This window comes from Aulostomus chinensis, chromosome 23 (genome assembly GCF_037954235.1).
Source record: "Aulostomus chinensis isolate RoL2024-O1b breed Wild chromosome 23, RoL_Achi_v1.0, whole genome shotgun sequence".
Classification (NCBI taxonomy): Eukaryota; Metazoa; Chordata; class Actinopteri; order Syngnathiformes; family Aulostomidae; genus Aulostomus; species Aulostomus chinensis.
This window is the reverse complement of record NC_141342.1, coordinates 18,608,639-18,631,962: the sequence shown is the minus strand read 5'-3', so window position 1 is coordinate 18,631,962 and position 23,324 is coordinate 18,608,639. Positions and strand designations below refer to the sequence as shown.

Below are 23,324 nucleotides of genomic sequence, written 5' to 3'. Positions count from 1 at the left end.
GACCAACTGAAGCTGCTTCTCTCAAGTCACTTGTAAAAACTCACCATTATGGTCCAGCTTTTTTTAATTCTTATGACTCTCAGGTTTGTTTAATTGCTTTTCTTTGCTCATAATTTTAATTGAACTTCATTGTGTGTTCGTAAATGTTGTTATTAAGAGGAAGCGTTTCAGTCAGGTCGTTGTCATTTCTCTGTCTGATTCATTTAAGTTTGAATTTAATGGTTTTTTTTTTAATTATTTCTTGTTTTCAGTGACATAATAAAATTATAATCTGGAAAAAAAAGAATAATTATCAGCCCAACAACAGCTTATCATTGGACATCGAAGCAACTGGAGTCCTCCTGTAGTCTGACGGACCTGCAAGATGAAACTCTACATTAAAAGTCTTTTATTTGCATCCATCAGTCACTAGAGGGCGCTAGTGTGACACACACAAAAAAAACGAGTCATCCTCTTGCAATTTTTTTTTTTTAGATTTGGAAGTTTAAATCAAGACTTTTGCAACTAATGTGGTAATTTTATGGGTTGTGACAACAACTTCAGAGTAATCTTGCTGAGGTGAAGCAAAGCGCTACGCCATCAACTGGATAAATTGGATGTGCAGAAAAGAAAAGAGAGGAGAAGGCTGTGATGTATTCCATCTGTACACTTCATTTACTCTTCTCTCTCTTCGTTATTAATGAGTCATTTAAGCCGTTAGGTCGCCTTTTGTTAAAGACACTGAACTAATGAGGTAATATGAAACAGTAAATAACTGCTGCACAGTATTTTTTTCTGGTTCACGGTACAAGTATGAAGTAGATCTGAGTGTTTGATCGACAAGTTCTTAACTCTGTTACAATCAAAGGCAGGAAGGAGGACTCTCATTAGTAGCCCAGATACATTCGGCCGGGGACGCTGCTGCGTGGAACCAGATTTTTTTTTTGTTTTGTCTTAATGTTTTTTATGTGGACTGATCCTCTCCGAAGATGTTTGTTAACGGAGCAAATACGCAGCACTGCAAACAACTTCAAGAGGTGATGGTGAGTCACCGGTTGTGCTTCCATCAACATGCTGATGCACAGTTTGAAAATGTTAAAAGTTTTTATGCTTGCTTGAGGTTGTTTTTGTCTTTTTGGAAACGGTGAATGTACAAATCGGGGGATGGGGAACCTGTTTTCTGAACAGGCAAATCTGTCACCCCCTGCTAGACTGAACGTGTCTTGTTTGACATCAAATCTTTAGCAATCAACACCACTTTTTGATTTTGAGGAGCAAATGCAAAGCTAACGCGATGCTAAGAGTATTTTTAAGATTCATTGGTGCTTTACAATAAATGAATGCACTATGATAGACGCATTTTAATGCCGTTAAAGAAAACGTTGAAATGTCTAAAGTTAGTGTGAACCACATATCCCTCATTCACATATTTCACTGACTTGGAGGGAGCCAGATACTAAACGATGCTAATGCGTTTTCTGATTGTAGGACTTGTTCCTGCACCGATGTGGTCCCTAAATTTGTCCCAGGGCAACATGCAACATGGTGGATACTAGCTGGTGCTGAAGTCCAGGTGAACGAAATTTTCTCAGGAATTCTAAGCTTTTCTCTGTTGGAGGCCTGTAGACGGCCGACGTGACCTTTTCATTAGTACATATTTCACCTTTCGAACGCGGACGTGGCTGGAAGTCTTTTGCCGGCTCCCTCAGGAAGGAGTCTTGGGTGTGCTCCAGGTCGGTTCCAGGTCAGTTTCTGGAAGGCAAATGTGAATAGAGTCGCAGGACTATGAAAAGGAAGCAAACACAAAAACAGCTGAGTCATTGTTAAATATTACCAGCTTTCTCTTTTATTGAAAAATATAGTTGTTATTTCAAAGAAAGGAAAGTGAGGGAGGTAAATATATTAATGCACTGTAAAACCAGAATAGAGGAGAAAAAGAAAAACAGTACATACTTGGGATAACACTACAGCCACTGAATAGGAAAAAAAAAACATTCTACAGCTGAACCAGTTGCTTTTCGCAGTCCTTATCTTTTTTTCTTTTCTTTTCTTTTTTTTTTTTAAACCACTCACCAAACCATAACTGTCAGGGCACAGAAGATTTTAAGGGGCAGACAGTATTTGCAAATTCCTTGACATGGCTTTAGCCTTCTTGGGAGTTTCCCACAGAGAGACAGAAGTGCCAGACCATTGCAAGAAAAGTATTTCAGAGTAAATTAGTATAGTTTTCCACAATCATCTGTTTACATCATGTAAATTCTTGCAATCTGACAACCCAGCTTGGTGAAAGATTTTAAATGCAAATGCGAGTTAGCCACAAATGTGCTTTTAACTCCACGTTTCCACGTACATCTTGTGTTTGAGCTTGTTGCTATGCACCGCAAGGTGACAGACACCCATCAATTCGTCCAGAGAAGTTCAAATAGTCCCCCCCCCCCATAACTAAATGTGGAATAAAAGTTCACAATAGCCCGTTAGCTCATTCGTAGCCCGTTAGCTTCTTTTCGCGAGCACACTGTCCGTGGTAAATCCTCAATCTGCAGCATGTTGCGACATAGTTGAGGCAAAAGCTTTGCAAATATGTAGGAGATCCTGGCGGTTTCCACGGAAATGAGTGAACTTTAGGTGCATTACATGGAATCCAGATATGCGGCTATGGAACCGAGGCGCAAGAGTTCAAGCAGCTAACATTCCTCTGGTTCTCTCTGCAGTACCAATGCTGATAACAAAGATTGTTCACTATAATGGCACAAATTATATTTACATTTCTTGATTACACAACATAACGATGGAAGATAAGGAGTGTTTTTGTTCCTTTTCCGTGTCTTGAGGGATTGCAGCTGCCCAAACAATCCACTTCTATTCCACACAAGGACCAAAAAAAAAACTAAGACATCTTCAAATTTGGCCCAATTACCTCAAAATGTGAGTGAGATTCGACTCATATCATACTGCATTTCCATACATAAGACACACAATCCTGCTACATTATCCCATAAATGGTATCTTGGCAATTTCCTCCTGATATTTGAATTTACTTGTTCCAACCTGTTCATGAAACATGACTCCAAAACATAAAAATACCTCAAGGCAGAATGGCACTGCATCCTGACTGGCTATGTCCACACCCCCCTGCATCAGTGTCACAACAGGAAAATCAAAGCTTTGTCAAATGTAGCGATTAGCACATTAACACAAAATAAAAAGATCAACATTAGTCACAGACAGTGGAGAAGAAGGTACACCTCTTTCTAATTTATCACCAGGAGTGTAAAACCAACTAAACACAAACAGTTGAAAGAGAAACAGCCCACCTGTCTGGCCCTGACCTTGCTGTTTTTGGAGCGGCTCCAGCTGGTTGGGGGCCATTAATCCAGCACGTTTAATGAGTAGACAGGGAAACACCAGATGATCGGTTGATTTAATCATCTGCTCGTACTGTGGGATTTGTACAGAGCCCTGCAGCAGCCACAGAAAGACACATATAAATACAGTTTGGCCACAGAGGAAAATATAGATTTTGAGGCCACAAGATAAAACCTGCAGGCTCAGTTTAATTCTTTGCCTCAGGTCATAACTGTTGCTCTCAAAATGTGTCTAATAAAGTGTACAAAATTTAGCTTTTCCCCTCAATTGAGTTATGTTGATGCCAAAAGATAATAACAAAACATGTTCCCTTGCTTTGCGCAATTTGTCGGAACAAGTTATGCCATGTGGCCCGCAAAATAACTAAATTGAGGGAACAAGTTATGAACTGAGGGCACAAATAAATTCAATGGATGGAGAAAGTTGTAATCCCTGGGCAAGAGTGGAGGGGACAATTTATATCTCGTGACCACAAACAAGATTATTTTGAGGGCACGTTATCAAGTGTGGCCTCAAATAACTAAACAGAGGGATCAATTTATATCTTGTGGCAACAATTTAGTATTTTTCTCTTCATGGCAACTCCAGGGCTCCGTAGACTGGGTTTTGCAGAAGAGCTGAATATTGTCACAAGTGAGGCCTGCGGACAGGAAGTATCTTTCACTTTCTCCGCCCGCAGGCGTACCTGATGACCATCTGAAGTATCTGTAATAACACTTTGTACATGATTTACATTCTTTCTCTGCACGAAAAACACGTATGGACAGACAACTAGAGAGAGGAGGTGGAACCCTAACTTTTTTTTCTCTGCAGCAACTCCCTTTCAGACATTTCTTATGTCTCTCTGCTGACCTACTAATCCTGCCAAACCTCAGGAATAATGTGGAATTTTTGTACGCTCAAATTTAGCCGTACAAAAGGCCTCTTTGTTTTTGACAGTTCTGTATTGCCTCACACTAATTTGAAAGCATTCCCCGACCCAGGGATTTCATAAACTAATACATGTGATTTAGACAGTTTCATGTCTACTTGAGTCCAATCGTTAAGTGCAATTAAGCCAATTTCTCTACACAGAAGTTAACCCATTCTGTTGTACTGTTAAGACAATTTCATCAAGGAAAAACAGAACCTTTAAGACCCAGCAGTGCACGTAATCCATCCCTTATGAAAATGAACAAATATCACAGACTTGTCTGTAAATTATGGGAATACAGACTTTCCAAAGACAGCCACAAATACAGATTCAGAGGGCTGCAGTACAGATACGTTCTGTGTATAAAATAAAGTAAAATAGCAGAAATACTCCGTAAGAGTCAAGCGTGGACAAAAGTTATAACTTCCTAAGTATTTAGTGTTTATGCCAAAACATTATATTTGGCAAATGACGCTCCACGATCGATTCCATACACAGAAAATACAACATTTTGCTTCCATTCTTTTCCCTCGTTACTCCCCAGAACCTCACATGTCCTGTTTTTCACACATCCCACTCCAAATGTCATTTCCATATGATTGACAGACAGGATACAGCGCCTACATCGTGATCACCATTCTTAAAATGAGTGCGATGCTCATAACTAATGGCTTGTTGATTTTTCCCCCTCTTCGCTACCGTACCTCTGAGAGGGTTGAAACACAAGAGCCTTGGATGATGATGAATTTTGCAAGAGTTTGTCCTCTGCGAGCCAGTCTGTCTACAATCTAACACACTCACATCTCCTGGCTACAGTCGAGCAAATAAGGCTTAATTGGTTTTATTTTTGTTGCCGAACAAAGTGTACAGAGATTAGATTGATCAATAAAGAAGCAGATGTGGCCCTGCCTCCAAATCCCTTCCCTGCCTTTCCCAGCATGTGACAGCCTCCCAATGTCTCCATAAGTGTCCTCTGAGACTCCTGATATCAGGTCAGCTTACACGCGAATCTCATCATCCTCATCCATGAAGGTGAAATCTCTGTCGTCCTCCCCACGTGGTGAACTGTACTTTGCACTGTCCGTGTCGCCGTCATGAAGGTGGTACTGTGGTTTTTCTTCAGCGGCCGAGCCGGAGCTCGACACAGAGCAGCTATCCAGGTTGTGGTGGTTGTTCCTGGTGTGCAGCTCTGGGGTGTACGGATCCACCACTGCCTTTTGCTGGTACATTATACGAGGTGGCCTTGCAGGAGCCCGCTCCTCCTCCTCCTCCTCATCATCATCTATGTGGGGAATGTGGGAGGGTGACCCATGGCCCTCGCTACCTTTGCCTTCCTCATAGCCGAGGTCGTCCTCCTCCCACCCTTTCTTTTCCATCACACTCAGAATATCACCAAGCATTGAGGGCCCCAAGTCGATGTGGAAGGACATCATGGACTCAGCGTGCTTCAGTCCGCCTCCCTTAGGCAGGGATGGGGGCAAATCTGTAAGCTCTCCGAAATTATGTTCGTCAAACTCTGCATCCAGTGTTGCCATGGCTGCTGCTCCATTTACTGGCTTGGTGTCAATCTCCATCAGCTTCTTCATTGGACTGGAGGAGACACTCTTAGGCAGTTGCTTGCCGCTGTTAACATCCTCGTCGTTAAGATATGGCAGGGATATGGCGTTTTTCACAAAGTTGGCAGAGCCCCCAGAAGGTGCCATCATATTGTAGTCAAACTTGTCCCCCCGGTTTACCGACTGAGAGCGCTTGCTGCTTCTGAAGGTACGAGACAAAAGCCCTGGTTTGGGACCTGGTGAGCCCTGCTTTGAGTCCTGCTCCCTTGGAGGTTCCCCTGATCTGGTGCTGAGGAATGAAGTGTCCCCGAATGCATCGCCACCCCGACCCACGTGCATGGTGTGGCGGAAGTCCCCCAGCGGAGCGCTGATCATCTCCGCCGTCAAGTCAGCCCGAGACCGCCGCTTGGACTGGTTAGAGTTGTTAACCAGCTGCTTGAGAATTGGCATGATGGCAGTATCTTATAATCCACAGACAGAAATTACTTTTGTAGAGGTGGGATCCTTACAAAAATCTTTGGCAAATCGATGTGTTGTCAAAGCAAGTACAATTCCAGGCGTTTAGCGTGCGCAGCCATGATGGTCCTCCAGCTCAGGTTTCATCTTTCAGTTGGATCAGCCTATGAAGAGAAAGAATGGAGAGTATTAGACAATACAAGTAATTCTAATCAGTAATATAAATACAAGACAATCAATGGTTCTGTAAACCAAGAATAGCTTTGCATTGTGGCTGGGAATCTGGCAACATAAAATCCAAAAACAACAGACGGCATTTTAAATCAGATGTAAGTGTTACATTCCACTTAAAATATGCCCCTAAAGAGCGTTTCATTTCACAGCACAATCCAACACACAGGCCCATGACTCCAAAACTGGGATACACTGTTACGTCAGGGAGTACATCAAAATTTTTAGAACGTCCTCAAAAAACAAACAAGTTTTTTTCACAAACTTAAGTGAGTTGGTTATGAAAGAAAGTCCGAGAGAAACAGGGATACACAGCACATGGCTGAATGTTTCAAGGGTGCAGAGCTTTAAAGTTAGGGCACCACTGAATAGGCCAACTTCCTCTGTCCTGCTGCACATAAAATATGGAAACTTTTGTTGCCAGCACTTCAAAATGAGGCCTCACTTCAGTGGCTCCAACCCAGAAAAGCTTAATATGGAGAAATCTGTACGGGCGTTATGTAATGATGGAGAAAAAGCTTTCTGGTACAAAGTTCATCCAACCTTCACCTAACTTCAAACTACTAATAATAAACCCAGCGAATTTAACCACGGCAAATTAAGTTCCCATTCAAATGTGTCAGAACAATTCTTTTGGTACATGTTTGAGTTCTTTCTAAAAACTTATAAGGGCTGCTGTCACTTTCAGTTTTCAAGTGGCTGCAGTGGCTGCTATCACTGCAGTGCTTTAGTTCCCATTTAGGCCCCTGACTGTTGCATAACCAGCCAGACACAGGATACCGGGAGCTAGTGCAAATCAAGCTGCGGGGAATAAAAGAATGGGGAAAAAAAGAGAAAGAATGAAGTTGAACAGCATTTCTTCGGCTTGGATCGACTTACAGTGCAGAAGGAAGTCAAGATTCGCTTCAGTCTGTTCTTACTTTGCCCTGTTTCTTTGTATTTTTTCTCACTGTTCGCCTTTATTTAGCCTTCAAGGCAACCTAATATTTGTTTCTGTCCTTTACTGTCTCATTGTGTCTGTTTTTCACAAAACAAACACTGGCAAAACACGAAAAAAAAGCAACTCACAGTAAAATGCCAGCTCTGGGGATATCTGTGACAGATACAAGGCTGAAGAAAGAAAAGGGGTGTTGATTTGGAGAAGGTCAATCTGACCCTGCAAAACAGGCTGATAATATGGCGAATTACTGCAATGATCAGGTAGAACATTTACATGATGTTAGAAAAACGTTTGTTTTAAAATACATGACATATGTTCGTCTGACTGAAATCTTAGTCGTTCCTTTTTTAAAGTTGGATTGCATATGCGTCAATATGGCCCCAACTGACTTAGGCACTCCACACTGTATGTTCCATCAGTCCCACTGAGGTGCTTAACAGTGTGCCGCTGAGGAGGTATTATCATGAAGGGTGCTGAGCTAAAAACAGAAAAAGAAATGTGTGCGCAAGGAAACAAACTTGAAGTACATGGATGATTGTCCAACATTTGACAAATGCACCACTTACCAACTTGTTTGGTGTGTGACGCAAACCGGCAACCAGACAAAAGTCTGAATGCAGCCAGCAAATTGCCATCTACTGTTCAGGAGGTGGACATACGAATGTCAATATATTGATTCTTTCTGTTCTGGTGTCCTGGAACTACAGCAATCCAAACGCCACTACAACTAGAGTTTGATTGCAATTGTCCGCGAATACCTACTCAGTAACAAACTCAGGGTTGCTCTAACGTGAGGGAAGCAAGGCGACTTCGGTTTCAACATGGTCTCTTGGACTCTGCAACGTAGGCTGATGAGTACATGGATTTTGAGCAGAATTTGAAGTAACTGTGCTTAAGTCACCAGTGATTCACGCCTTGAAACATGATTTTAACCAAGTATTGAGCGGAGAGGGGGCGAGCCACGGTCCACTAGCTCCATGTGTTACTGACATCAACAAGGGTGTCCATTGTTCCAGCCAGACAGGGACCCCGTCATTCTGTGTTTTTGCACTGGAGCTGCAGCCCACGCTCTGGGCTTGCATGTGTATTCCCCTGTACATGAATGGGGAGTTCGCTCAACAATATTCCAAGGGAACGTCATCCTTGAAAACATTTGCATCTCTGACAAGAGCCCATTCAATGGGAAAGGCAACAGTAGCGTTAGAGGGAACAGAGGGAGAGTTGGAGAGATCATGAAAGCTAGAGCTGGATTTTTATTGTTTGCTTCTCTTTCTCGAGACAGATCATCCCTAAAGAAGGCTGAACTCCATCCACTGCCAAACTTTTATCCTCTACAAATACATTCAAGATTTCTTCAGTAGTTCTAGTGGTGCTAATGAGAGAACGTTACTGTCCCTTACAACAACATAAAATGTACATAAAAGAAGGCCTAACGAAGTAGAAGGTCATTTTTGAAAAGCTTGTTTTCAAGTTTTATTTAATTAGAGTTCACACTTGTCACAACTGGGAGGCTGTTATAGCTTTTTAAACAGCAACTGGATGCCAATTTATAAGATTATGGCTAAGACCAAAGAAATACCAGCAAAGTCTGTCTGAATAGACCCATGGCGGACAGATTAATGCATTATAATCTAACATTAGCTAAATCCTTCATGACTTTGTGCAGCAGCCTAAACAAAAGGCTGCTGAATGTGTGACCAACCACTCAAGACGACTCATCAACTGCCCATAGTTTTGTTTCTCTATGGCAACATTAGTGCAGAGCTTCCTGTCTCTCAGCCAGGCGGAGACAGAAAGATTTTATCCTCTTCATGGGGAGATCATCCCGTTCAGATGGATTAACCCTTCTAGGTGGCCACATGCAGGGCAATATCACCACATAGCTGAGGGGGGAATGTTTTTGATGTGACACAAGGGGACATTCAGCTTCAGTATAAAAGATGCCGGTGGGGGCTCAAATATCAAAAAGGTGCCAGCTTCTCACCTTAAGCCATTCTAGGAAATGGCCCGTTTTATGTCTTTAGGAGCCCCTTTGTGGTTTCACCATCATCAAGAACCCATTATTGTGGGCATGACAAAAGATGAAGTATAAGCTGCAGGCAGTCCTTTGATATTCAGTTCTAGGCTTTCAATACATGTTTAAAAGGGGAAGAATGGCAGTGTCATGTGTGTTCTATGGTTTCAAAACAACTTTCCAGTGACAGTATTAAAAGCCTGCAAAATCACTTTAATGTACCGCACATGAAAATGTCACTTTTGTTGTTTTGGAAAGTCTCTCCATGCTTTTGCCAAATCTTTTTAGGATAAGTTTATCAGGCTTTATTACCTTCAACTGCCTACGTCAAGAAATACGAGGAGAAAAATCTTGAACAATGAGGCTATTTATTGGCCAAGTGCCTCTAACAACAGCAGTAAAGTTCTTATTTTTTTCTTTCATATTAACATCTGCAGATGATTTGCAGATTCACTAAATTGTTGGTAAGACGTTAACTGCCAGGTGGATCTTAACCCAATGACTGTAAGGCTCAGAATATGGGCTTGAAGGTGGTTTCTGGTCAGATGTGTCAGTCTAACAGCCAAACACAACACATAGCTGTAGCTTTGTGCCGCTCTCACATTTGAGCGATGTCAACACGGTGTTCAGTCTGGCCTTTATGACCCATACCACACACGCTCTCAGCTCAGTTGGGGGAAAATTCCATCTGTTTTACCAAGCTTACAGACCTAAACAGATTGACAGGTTGCACCACCAGGATGCAGCTACCTCAACACACACACACACACACACACACACACACACACACACACACACACACACACAATAGAAAAGGTCACAATTCTCTTTTTTGTCCTAGTTAAAATTTCTTTTGCCTCCGACATCATGCCAGCAGTGCCTTTATATAACAGAGCACTCAGAGCGCCACGTCACCGGAGCACACGGAGACAAGCAATGACAGGGACCATGAATGATTAAGGCCATCTTATGTCGCCTGCATACTCTGATGCGCGCAGAATGACATCACAACAATCACTGCGCTCATCAGTGCTCCGTCCCACTCTTGTAATCCCATGGATCACAGGCGCCATGCAGTCCTCAGCTCCCATGCCACTTTCTCTCCTTCCACTCAGTGCACAGACAAAAGAGGCTTTGGCTGCTCATCCAATCACGATTAAACCAACAGGCACACAATGACGCAAGACTTTCTGGATTTATTTTTGACTGCATTTGAATTTTTAAAAAAGAGAGAAAGAGGGAAAAAGTCTATCATTTATTTAGAAGATGGATAGCTCCGTGCAAATGTCAGGGGATGCTGGGTAAAGAATTACACAACAGCTATGGGCCCCCAAAAATAGCGTATCGGGTTATCTTGAGATCTACAGGCTATACCCTGAAGAAAGAGTTCTTACAGTGTTTAAAGACTCTCCAACTGACTCTCTGTTTCTGCTGGGATGTTTCATATCTACTTCCAGAACTTCATTTTGCCTCGCAAAATTCAGTAGTCATAATGTTATCAGTATAACCAATATTTTTTTTTCTTCAAAACTCTTGGCTACCCTGGAGTTCTAAATATAGAATGTTAAAAAAACAACAACTCAGCTTTGTTTAACCTTGAACTTGCAACTGTCTCCTCTATTATTCAGTCCTATTGTCAGCACCATTGATATGCTAATGCCTTCGCAAGTTAGCCGATGCCATCCATAGCAATGCTAATAATTAATTAGTGTGCCTGCATAATAAAGAAGAGTTCACTGTGAGGTCCGTAACCTTGAGCCCAAACATCTGATTCCCATGGGGGGAAGAGGAGGCCGGCGTGTTGAGACCAGTGACGTGAAAGCACATCGATCCAACCATGGCTTCATATAATGGACACATTCAATTCTGCATGAGCAAATACAAGTCTAGAGGTTCTGTTATTTTATTCCAGTGAGTCGATTCCTCATCCAAACCTAAAAGGGCTCATAGTTCAAGCAAAAAAAAAGAAAGAAAAAGATGTATAATATTTTTTGTTCAAGTAATAAAACTTGTGACCAAAAATACCATAAATAAGAATATAAAGAGGTTAAGTCTACTAGCTGTACAGATAACAAGTAAATAACCATAAAATGCTATCTCTGCAGCAGACTTGGCTATGACTTTGTCTGACACAACAATGACAGTTGTGAATTAAAGGCCTTAAGATATGACTGATAATGTAACATAACAACAATGACATTAACAAGTGAATTAGCAAGTCAACTCGGAGCTGTTAACCATCCTTTAGCCTGTCCTACACCATTACTCCCTGGAATGGAACCTGTTCTTCTTGTTAAACTTCACATCGAGTCACGGCGCTCGAAGGCCAAAGCCAGATGACAAATGGCAGAAACATCTTGAACCGAAGCAGACAAAAGGATGAGAATGTTGGGTAAGAGAGAGTGCGCACCTCCCACCCGAGGGGCCGTTCCACAGGTGGAGGTCTGACATAGAAACTATGATCTCACGGTGAACAGATACAACACATCTAAACACACTTGCTGCGCTCATATTCTCAGCTCTGCTACGGGGAGAAAACAGTACCTAAGTTGGGACTACAGACTGTTGCCCCGGCCAAAATTCAAGGTCCTCTTACAAACTAAACATGCTGTCAGGAACAGTGACTCACAGTGTTCTTCAATGGTGTATATTATTACTATCATTTAAAAAAAAAATCCATATGTATTTCACTGCATGTTTCCGGATCTAAAAAGAACCATGTTTTCAATGAATCAAATCTCCACAGGGCTTGTTGGAAATGTCATAAAATAACACAAGTACAGTTAAAATAAAAGTATCATGATATAAACGGAAAAAAAAACCAAACAGTTGGACCCTAATTTATATGCAACTTTATTTTTTGAATTATAAAAACTGAATCATATTTGACCACACCAGGCTTGAGCTCCATGGTCGCCCTCCTTCTTATTGTTCCCTCTACAAATGGACCAATTCTTTCTGTGAGGTTGAAAAGCAACAATTTGGACATTTGAAGATTTTCCCACCTTTTTCCTTTGAACAAAAACTCCATTGACCAATATGCCAACTAACGGTGGTTCTTACCAGACTCACTCAAAATCAGCACCCCATGTAGGTCTGATAACGCAGCTGGACATGGGAACTGTCTGCTGTCAAAATGCAACTTCAGCCTCCTGCACATGAGGGTAGTAGTTATATTCTGACAAGCTGTAATAACGATGAGCCGATGTAATTTCTCCTGTTGGATGAGGGATAAACACAAACGAGGACGTCAACATTACGGCAAGTGTCCTCAGCTGTCATTCCAGACTAAAACACATTCCTGGATGTCAAGTAATAGCAAGCCAACACAGCGGTGGGGATGCTTGGTGGGAACATGGCAACAGATTTGGATTTTAAGATAAAAAAGAAATCATACTGAGGTGAATGTAGCCTTAAGCTGCCCAGGCTGGTAGAGACTGGTACGTTAAGCCAGCAAGGACAGATGTGTAGAGATGGTACAATATTTGGTCCAATGTCCAAAGTAGCGATGGTTGTAATGATTACTTTTAATTGATTGGCAAATCTACCAGTGAGAGGAAACATGAAACCTGTGGGAAGGGGAGGAGGTGAGATGCATCACTTAGCAATGCAGTTAATCTCCAGGAGGCTGACAACAAGGTGAATATAATTGTATTCAAGCAATTTGGGTGACAGGTTCAAACAGATATATCTGGGAAAACATAGCTACATCAGCAGGGCTGCTGGCCAAGTTCTACAGGCCCTCTGTATTTGCGTGTGTGTGTGTGTGTTTCAGCCTCCAGGGCCCCAATGCTGCACAGGCAGAAACAAACCACAGGAGGATTAAGAGCAGCATGTTCAACGTGAGCAAATAAAGCCGGCATGCCTGGGTCGGCCCTCCGCACTGCATGATAGGAGCTCAGGACAGCAAACACCACACCCCCATCCACCAAAGAGACACAAGCACACCGCCCACCCACTGCCCCACCAGCCAGCCTTCCTCACCCTGACTCCAAAAACCCATCTTCCTTTTGTTTTGTTGCACAAGCTCTAATGCCCCCAAAACACCACCCTGTAACACAATCACCACCTGACTTTGTGGACGTCTTCCTAAATCCTCATATCCAGTAGCAGAGGGCAGGCTTCAAATTGATTTCTCTGTGTTTGCAGTCAAGCTGGCCTTTTATAAAGCTGTTACCCCTGCATGACTGGACAAAATGTTTGGTCAGATGCTGGGTGGGCCCGGGGGGGGGGGGGGGGGGGGGGGGGGGGGGGGGGCATGGAAAGGCCAGAAGATGGTTGGTGACCATATATCTTGATCACCTGAAGTCGCACTGGCCCAAAACAAGTCTGAGGCTTTTGCTGATGTAGGAATTACATAAAAAGGATGGATCAGCACAACCTTTCCCTTGTTACATTAAACCGTTCAACAATAAGCTCATTTCCTGCTCTGTATTTTTATTCTGGGACTCCAGTTCATGATTCACGGATTAAAAAAATATCGTAAATTGGACCTGCCATTTATGAAGGCACTCATTCATCCTCTGTTTCAGACAAAATCCCTCAGCATTCTGATCAGAAGTAATCTGGAAGCCTGCTGGGGGGCAGCATCTCCCGGTGCTCTGCGTCGTGCTAATTTTGAATCAGGTCTTCCATCTGTGACACACCAGAGAGGTGCACAGTGGTGCGCAGCCGGGTTTTTAGGGCACTGATTATTCTGCTCGCCACGCAGCACAAACAGAGCAGTTTCTGTGCAGATCCTGTTCGCTGAATCGCCCGGAGGACGACGTTGTCACATGACGGGGGGAGGCGAGACACGCCGTGAGAGAAGAAACAGAGATGCTGGACAAATGTGTTCAGCGTAGCTGCTCAAATTGGTTGCGATCCTTGTTAGCTGGCAGGACCATGGTGACTCTCACTCTACAGGCAGACCCGCTGTACTCCAGGCTTTAACCTGAATCCTGTGTCAAATGTCCTGAATAGTTCTCAACACATTTAGTCACCCACATCCTGGTTTTATTCAGTTTAGTTTTAGTCCATGAAAACCTATGACATTGTAGTCTAATTTTGATATTCATGCATAATAGTTTTAGTCACATTTTAGTCATTTGATTTTTCACTTTTAAGTTCATTTGAGTCCTTGCATATCTCATTTGAAACGGGTTTTGACGTCGGATGTCCCTACTGACCCGACCCTCCTTGTTGATGTGGGCTTGGGACCGGCACCAAAGCTGCACCGGTGCATTGCCTGTGGCTCTGAGAGGGAGAAGTGTCCCACTCAAGGACTGAACCTTTAGCTTAGTTTTCACTGATGAAATTAACATTAATTACCGAGCCATGAAGAAAGACCAGTTGACTTCAGGGGGTTGTGAAAACAAAAAATAAAATAAAGCTATCGTGTCATTACCATCCTGATCATTCAGGGACTGTGTCAAAAAAAAAAAAGACAAGAAAAGAAAAGCACAGATGGAGCCATTGAAGAGAAACACATCCTCCAAAAGGGGTGTCACCATGTTGGATTCAGTCATTCCAGCGAGTGACAGACGTTCTTTCACCATGGACTGTCCCAAAACCCTCATTATGCTTAGTGTGGAGGGACTAAACTGTAATATGTGTGTGTGTGTGGGGGGGATACTGGTGCATGTCTAATTAATAAATGAAACCCTCCCCATCATTCTTTGACAAATACAGCCTTTATGCCTGGTACAGCAGCACAGGATCCGAGCCAAGTGGTTGAATTAACTGTCCGAGCTGCTGGACAACAACACAAAGCAGAATCTCTACTGAGGATTGTACAAAAAGACAAGAGAGAGAATCCAGAACGCTCTGTTACAGCAGGGATGCCAATATCACAGCCGGCTTGAACTATCGCTAAGTTCAAATAGTTCACCGACCATATTAGCTGCTGTTTTTCCAAAGAAAGAGGGTTTGGGGATCCAAACAGATAAGCCAATGTGACAACCTTAGACCCCACACAAACAGCACATCCACAAACTCTGGTGAAATCAGCAGGGGGCTTGACAGTGTGACTGGAAGATAAGTGAGTGTTTCTGCACAGTGTCAACTTCTCAACGGTTCTCAGCCCTTTCTTTATCAGCAGGCTCCCTGCTAAGGACAAACACACAAACTGGCTGTAAAGGCCTCGGGCACAGAGCCCTGACTGACAAGATGAGGTAATAAACTCCCTTGGTGTTAACTTTAATGTCACCAACAGCAAACACGCTGAACGTTCACAGACAAAAGAAAGCCCACGGTCCCGCAGACACGACCACTTCAGCGTGATAACAGCAATTCACAACGGCTGACGAGCTGAGAACACACAGAATGAGGAAGAGGTACACACTTGAAAACATAAACAGCTCTTTTCTCCATGAAAGACATCACCGGGGTAATTTCACCCTTGCTTGATTTACCTACATGAGCTGCAGTGTTTCTCAGCTCTGCATCTGAGGGGGACGTGTTGTTGTGGGCAAGCGCCTGCAGTCCTGCCCCACTAAAGCCCAGGTCACAGTCCAACCTGACCATTTCAGGCCGAACTAGTTTTTGTCCACGTATTTTGGCCTACATGTTGGTCAATGTGACCGCAGACAAGATGGAAACAGTGTTTGACAGTTTCAAAGCTTTTTCTGTTTCATGTCACGATAAAGGCAGCATTTTGTGGTCGCCTTGGGAACTTCTGATGGATTCTTTTCACTACCTTTAGCTGGATTATTTGGAAAGTTATTCCATTTCAACAAGAAAGATTTAAGGACTCTACTGAAACACATGGTTTCTTCTTCAACCTGATCTGTGAGCCAAATGATCACATGAGCAAAGTTTCTGAAGTTTTTCAGTGTCTGCAGAATTTGGTGTATTGGTGGATATTTTATGGGGCAGCACTCACACACAAGGAGCACTGAACAAGAGCTTCTCTCTGCGTTCCAGTCCCCTGGTTAATGTCTGCATATGTTCTGGTCTGAGCATGTGTGTGGAAATGTGACGGCGAGTGCACGATGTCAACAAGAAGTTTAAAGTCCATCAACCGCCCCAACAGCCTTGTGCTGATGTTAGTAAACAGGTTCAAGGGTCATCAGGGAGAGGTGGGCTCAGTACACAGAGTCACAAACACAACACACACACACACGCACACACCCTGTTGCTTTCTAAACAGCCAACACAATTCCTCTGTAACTGAGGAACCAACAATGTCACACACACACTACAATGGAAACAATAAAACACAAAGCAACTTGGAGGAAGACTAGAACCAAACCCTTCTGCCACTCCTCAACAACACACACGCATAAAAGAATAAATAAAGGTGACCCACATTAGCAACACCCACTCCTTACTGGGACTGAAATTCATTTCATACGAGAACGGCCCGAGATGCTTATCTATCAAGGTATTGTAAGTCTTCTACACCGCAGCAGCTTGCTAACCTGGGAATATCCTGCGGGGTCTCTGGCGAGCGGATATTCAAGCCTTCTCTCGGTTCTCACAGACAGATTCCACCATGATAAGAGCCCCTGATAGTTCAGCTCATGGTTCCCCTGTGTCAGTGCTGTTTCCCAGCATGAATTTGTCATCCAGTGGGCACGGAGACAACCACAGTTATGCCAACAGTTCTCTTTGGTCATTTTAGTAGGCGTGAGAGAAACCACCTGTTTTTTTTTTTTGGTTTTTTTTGGTCCACACAGAGCTTAAAAACAGCCAACGCTCGGCTGCACTGTGAACAGGCCAGGAGGACCAGCTGCTCTCAATATGCATGATTCAGAGTGAATCATGTCAACACGGAGAGAGAAAAAACAATATTCCGTCAAGGTGGAGGAGGAAGTCATACTCGGTTGAGGTGGCGCTAACGCAGATAAGGGTGGGTTAGCGCCACCCCAGAGTCCAGCGTGAACCAGAGTCAACTGATATTGATAAATTGACCAATATAGGAAAACATATTGAACTATGAATACAAATTCAGCTTTGACCCAATGTGCTACATCACTTTTTTGTTACGGTTCAACGTACTGCTGGAGCCAGTGTTTTTACAGGCATTTGGTCTGATTATCACAATGGTTTTCTGTCTCATCCAGCTGCCTATAAGTAAATAAATGTATCTTCTACATGAGTTTGTCCTGAACCATTTTATTTTTTGATGGCTTGAACTCCATCAGAGTTGCTTATCCACACACTTCTTTACCTGTTTGTAAGCTGGTAGTGTATAACTCGTGGTTTACTGGCATGGATCAAACACTTGAATGTGGCCTGATTAAAATGGTATTTGCTGGGTCCTCCAGGTCTCTACAACGGGAGCAAAGTGGAAATGAGTGATAATGATACTGGACAAATATGTGAGAAACACCTGAGTTAACCTGAGTTTCAAGTCAGTCTCACTGGTCTTCCGACAGGCCTTCACATTTGTTGCGACACAGTTCTGACGTGTTTACAACTATGTCTGCGTGAAGCTGTAATCAGAGCAGACTCCAGTGAATGTGAGCTGGACAGGCGTGCCAGCTGCTGATGAATGAAGCTGCTCGGCAGTCTCCTTCTGTGACATAAACACAACGCGGGCGATGATCTGAAACTCAAGCAATGTGGGAACGATCTAATAACGCGGCAAGAGAGCTGCTTTACCACAGACGTGACAATTATCTAAACTGGTTTAACTGCTTTAAACAACACGACAGTCTCAGGGCATAAACACTGACAGGTGCCGCAATCACCGGGACGGCTCGACATAAACTCACGAAGAATTTCACCGTCGTGCGGAACATCTTGTTCAAAAGTGCATTTTAAAGTCACTGTGACTCTGGTGGCGTCACCGAGAGTTCAGGCACTTGTGTTGCTCGTAGTGGTTTTGACTGGCCCACAGCAACATGGCCAGAATAACAGTACATAAACAAGTACTACTGTTATCGCCCCAGTTATCACATGGTGACAGCAAAGCAAGCGGATGTGCACTCTTCAGAGTCAAGAACATATCAGCTGTGTGAAAGAGAAAGAGGCCCGTGTCTGGTCCCTGGTGCTGCACATGACTTGGGATGAAGTCATGAAGTCTTTGTCCTCCCTGACTATTGATGATGGCGTGTGGAGCTGCACACGTGTCTCACTGATTGATTTGTGCAACCCTGACACAATATCATCATTTTGTTTTTAAAAATCTTTTAAAAACAAGTACAACGTAGCGATGGGAACTGAGATTTGATTCCAAGCAGGAATGGATGTGCGGGAATCAATGAAAAATTTCAATTGACACAGAATCTGACAGGCTACAGAGCAATAAACACACGTCTTTATGTTATTGTTTTTTTTTTAAATTTTCCTCATTTGCTTTTTTCCTCATGTAGTGCCGCATTTTAGATTTGACTAACTTTTCAAGATTTTGTTCGTGCAATTAAACCCCACTTGTTCAAAGCACAAGTTTAACACACGCCTGAGGAAATCATGGTACATTCTCCCTCTATGTAAACTCTGTAAAAACGAGCTCAAACTCCAACTTGATTTTTCTTCACAGTTCAAAGACTGCAGGGCTTCTTTTTTTTTTTTTTGCCAGGAGGGGCGAATCCTGTAATTGTCAAAGACAAAACAACGCCGCTCACGAACTTCAACAAAAGCCTCTGGTCCCAGCAGCTTAAAAACTGACACACGCTGAAGTGATTAATACTTCACAGCTTCAGAGCTCCAGAGAGCGTTTCTGAAATGCTTCCAGTGTGATATTAGCACCAGCTGCAACGGAGCGTGGCTGCTTTTGTTTTCACCTTGTGAGTCTGTCTGTGTCATCAAGGCAAAAGGTGGTTTTGGAGACAGCGAATGTGGCAGGAACGATACACAGAGGTGGTTTGGAGCACTTTGGCAGGTGTGTGTGTGTGTGTGTGACTGGTGGAATTCTATAACCGCGATAATGTCACAACTCCGCAAGAGGCAGTTGTGTGAAACTACCCAGGTGCATGGTGGAGATGAAGATGGGGGCGAGGGAGGTAGGAAGTAAGGAGGGAGCTGGATACCCTCAATGATCTTCAGTCTCTAAAGTCCACAGATGTGGAACTGAGATCAATGTGCAGACCACACGTGAGCGTAGGAGTGGTCTCATAATTACACCGATGTGGAAGTGACTGTAGCTCTGAGCCAGGGCCTCAAACGTCATCTCATGACGTGATGCTCTCTAGTTTTAAAATGGAATCATATTCAGAAATGATTTCCATGGTCTTCCCCCTCAGTCTTCTCCATGTTAGCCTACACAATCAGCACATGGTCCCTCTATCCTACCGTGGAATTTAACCCTCAAGTCAACCTGTGCGCAGTCAAGGGAGGTATGATCGCGGCGGGTGTAGAGGAGCTTCTACTGTCGGCTACTGAGATGTCAACCCCTGGACTGTGCTGTCTGACGTTCACTGAACTGTTCAAGAAACTTCAGGCTCTTCTTGAGGTGCTGTGTCACAGAATTTATCGCCGCTACGATGTCTAACACTTAATTACACAAGAGAATCAGCGCAACTTGACCAAAAAACTTTGGTAGTCAAGTGGTCAAAAGCCCTTTGCCCTTCTGGGGTCATAGCATCTAACAGGAACAGTAATGTGCCAGTGTCACAGTGATAAACCGCACTTCCACCCAGAAGCTGAACCCGTCTGGCTCCTCCAGCTGGTTCAAGACCAGGTTCTTTGTGAGTTGTTAGCAAGAGCCTTTGCTTGCCAACTCGTTTGGCATGAAGCACAGTTGAACCGGGAGAAAGTCTGACGGCAGCCACCTGACACATTCCCCTCAACAAATACTTTCTCCGCGGCTCTTCTTCTGCAACAGCAGCGGAGATGTGAGAGGACGTCAGACTTGACCCTTTGCAATGTCAGCCTTAGATATACCACCAATAATTCGCAAGAAGCCGTTTGCTCATTCTCATTTTTCCTCACGTAACCTCTTAGCTGTTGCAACAGAGAGCCAAATGTCAAGACATTCTCCCATCCTTCCCAGGCGGCCTCCTATGGAGCTTGGGATTAAAGTGGGTGTATCTGACAATTTACATAAGCATTTCCTGGGGCACGGGAAGCTACAAAAAATATGCTACATACCACAAGTCATCACATCTGACTCCTAGAGCGCACACTCCATATATTAAACGACGTTACCTACTCCAAATACACACACACACACACATACAACAACTCTGGACTTTATTACAAACAAATCAGTTGCCGTTTAACTGGCTGCATGAGGACCGCCTGAAGTGTGTTTTCATGAGAAACAGAATGCAAATGAGTCAAACTAACCCCCCCCCCCACACACACACACACAACTCCTGCAAGCACTCTCTTTCCAGTATAAAACTATAATGACCTCAGTGCAGTCGGGCAGGTAGCCAGCTTCCTCACTACGCAGCAGCAGCAGCAGCAGCAGCAGCAGTATCCTCCAGAGCAAACTGGAATAGCTCGCACAAGAAGCAGCACAGTCAGAGATGACACACTCAACCGCCCCCCCCCCCCCCCCCAGCCTCTGCAACTCATACAATAGACCTTATCTCGATGGAGAGATATTTGCCCAGCAGCTAAGGAACAGCGGCGTTCTAACTTAGCGACTCAGAGGTTTGTAGCTCAAGTGATACTCAGCTACTTTTCATGCTCCAGAGAAACGGCCGGCCAAGTATTAATCAGACCTTGACCTGAATTTCTCCAGTAACTAACGGCCAAGTATATGATTCATCAAGCGAGATGATTAATGACTGACCTTAAGGTTGGTGTTCGGGGTGGGGTTGTTTGTGTTTGTGTGTGTAGCGCGAGGTCAAAGGCCAAGAGGCTGACCACGCCAAGCTCATTACTCAATATGTCCGCCTACATTTGTCCACCTGGGCTGTTGAACGAGCCTTGATTACTGGTGATAAGCCAGGAATAGTGAAGGTTACAAAAACAGACTCGCAGACTTTACCGTCAAGCGTAATTAAAGCTGAACGCTGGCCGTACGGCCTTCAGGAGGCGCATGATGCATGAATGACGGTTAGCGGCTACACCATCAGGTGGCAACTTTAGAGTGAATTACTCAGCTCGGAGGGTATGAAGACCAGGAGGCAATGGACACCGGGTCTGCAGGCACAACACTTGGACAGGAGGGTGGGAGGCAGAGAGGGACAGCGTAGCTTGTGGAGCTCTTGTTCACTGCTCTCAGCTCAGAGTATTAATGTTACATAACTGCCAGTGAGGCGAACTGATGGTCCATCTGCTTCTGTCCCTGACTAAATCACATCCCTTCCTGAAAATAGTTATTTAGGACACCTCTGCAGTGGAGGAAAGCCGAGGGAAACGGACAAAAACCCAATGGGGCGGCAGGATATTTTTCATGCGTCACATCACTTGAGCAGCTCTCATGGAGGGGAGTTCTTTCTTTTTTTTGATAAACACTCACACATTTAGGCACAGATGCTAAATGAAGATATGATAACGTCCAAAACCTCAGACAACATCTAGTCGAACATCCTGATGGACATGATATCCTTAGATCCCTGCACAAAAGTGAGGCCTAAGGCAGCATTCAACTGGCAGGAGGTGCAATATTTGCTAATTGTTTGTCCAAAATACCCTTCTAGATGAAGTACTGCGGTACTGCAGAAATACTCCAACCTGCACATCATATTCGACAGAGCCAAAATAATCACAAATTTGACAACTGCTGGGCATCCACATCAGCTGGCTGGTCATGATTTGCAGAGCGACGATGGGATCCCAGAGGAACTCTGAGAGTACTTGGAAGTTTCATGACTTTTAAGAACGGATCACAGTTCATGGCGATGTTTCATCATTGGGGAACGCACAATAATATCGGCACAACATCGATATCAGCACAGACATGTGGGCCATTTTTATAATGTATCAATATTGATCTGGTGATGCTCTTCTCTCCTTGAGGAGACAGGGCATACATGTATAAATCCTGGGCTTTTCCAATAGTAAGAACATAATTTTTCTTACAATTTCACAATGTTGACATGTATTTGATGCTCAAAATGCGAGGACCATATAAACTTGTTTTTAGACCATAAAAAAAAGCACTGACATCAGTCTGTATCGATGTGGTGGATCTCTGCAGAAAAATCCAATATCAAGTTTGTCCCAATGGTTGATGCTTCTAAAAACAGATTATGATTATATAACTCTTAAATTTACAAAGCATGGCTTCTTGTGAAATGAGAGCTGTGTGCAAGAATCTAATTATGGCAATCTTACATTTCTATATTTGGTGATCCATCAACATTAAAAAAAAAAAAAAAAAGTTATGGAGTCCAGATTTAGTGGTTAAAAAGTCTACTGTGCAACTGAAAAACTTCTGAACCAGCATTGTGTTTCAGGGCAACTTTCAGGGATATGTTTGGCTCCTTCACTTTCTTTTCACGGGGCTCCTGGGGGACAGAGAGAGAGGGAGCGAGACCAGAGGGCTTATTGTTGTCTCCATACGGCCGTGAGACCTGAGGGACAGCCAGGCGATGGTTGTCCTCAAGCAGATTCAACATTCAAATGAGATGCAGATTTCACACCGATGGCGTTATTCAAACCTCACCAGGCAGTCTGGAAACTACATTTCCTGAACAAAAAACATTGCCAAAAAAAAAAAAAAGTACTCTATTAAAGACAGATTGAGTATTACAACACCGCTGAACAAGTTAGTTCAGGGGAATACACGGAAGAAACGGCAGCCTACCTTTCGTCAAGCTCCAACCGTTTCAGGTTATATTCCACTCAACTTTCACGGTCAACGGCCACAAGATGAAGCCCGTGTGTCGGTTTCCTCAGCGGGGGAGTTGCGGCGGAGTGGCAGCGGGGCAGTTCCCTTGTCGGAGCCTCAAACGTCCGTCCGTAGTTTGTTCTGTGACTGTGGCGCACAAAAGCGGGCCGTCCCCCCCCCTCCTCTCAGCTCTCCACCCCTCTGCTACCGGAGAA

At 43.7% G+C, this 23,324-nt stretch overlaps 1 protein-coding gene across 2 annotated transcripts; it reads right to left on the bottom strand.

The window, feature by feature from the left end:
• Window positions 1-1,799: 1,799 nt before the first annotated feature.
• Window positions 1,800-23,324, bottom strand: cdc42ep4b (CDC42 effector protein (Rho GTPase binding) 4b). Of its 2 annotated transcripts, XM_086195284.1 has the most exons (3): window positions 23,086-23,324; window positions 22,945-22,968; window positions 1,800-6,434 (listed from the first exon to the last, which is right to left on the bottom strand). In XM_086195284.1, the coding sequence occupies exon 3, from the start codon at window positions 6,262-6,264 to the stop codon at window positions 5,257-5,259; it is 1,008 nt and encodes a 335-aa protein (XP_086051410.1). In that variant the 5' UTR covers window positions 6,265-6,434; window positions 22,945-22,968; window positions 23,086-23,324; the 3' UTR covers window positions 1,800-5,256. The 2 variants fall into 2 exon arrangements, with proteins under 2 accessions (XP_086051410.1, XP_086051409.1); XM_086195283.1 differs by lacking the exon at window positions 22,945-22,968.

What these genes read in the sequence shown, in the direction of transcription:
- cdc42ep4b (XM_086195284.1), bottom strand. Translation starts at nt 6,264, where the DNA reads ATGCCAATTCTCAAGCAGCTGGTTAACAACTCTAACCAGTCCAAGCGG.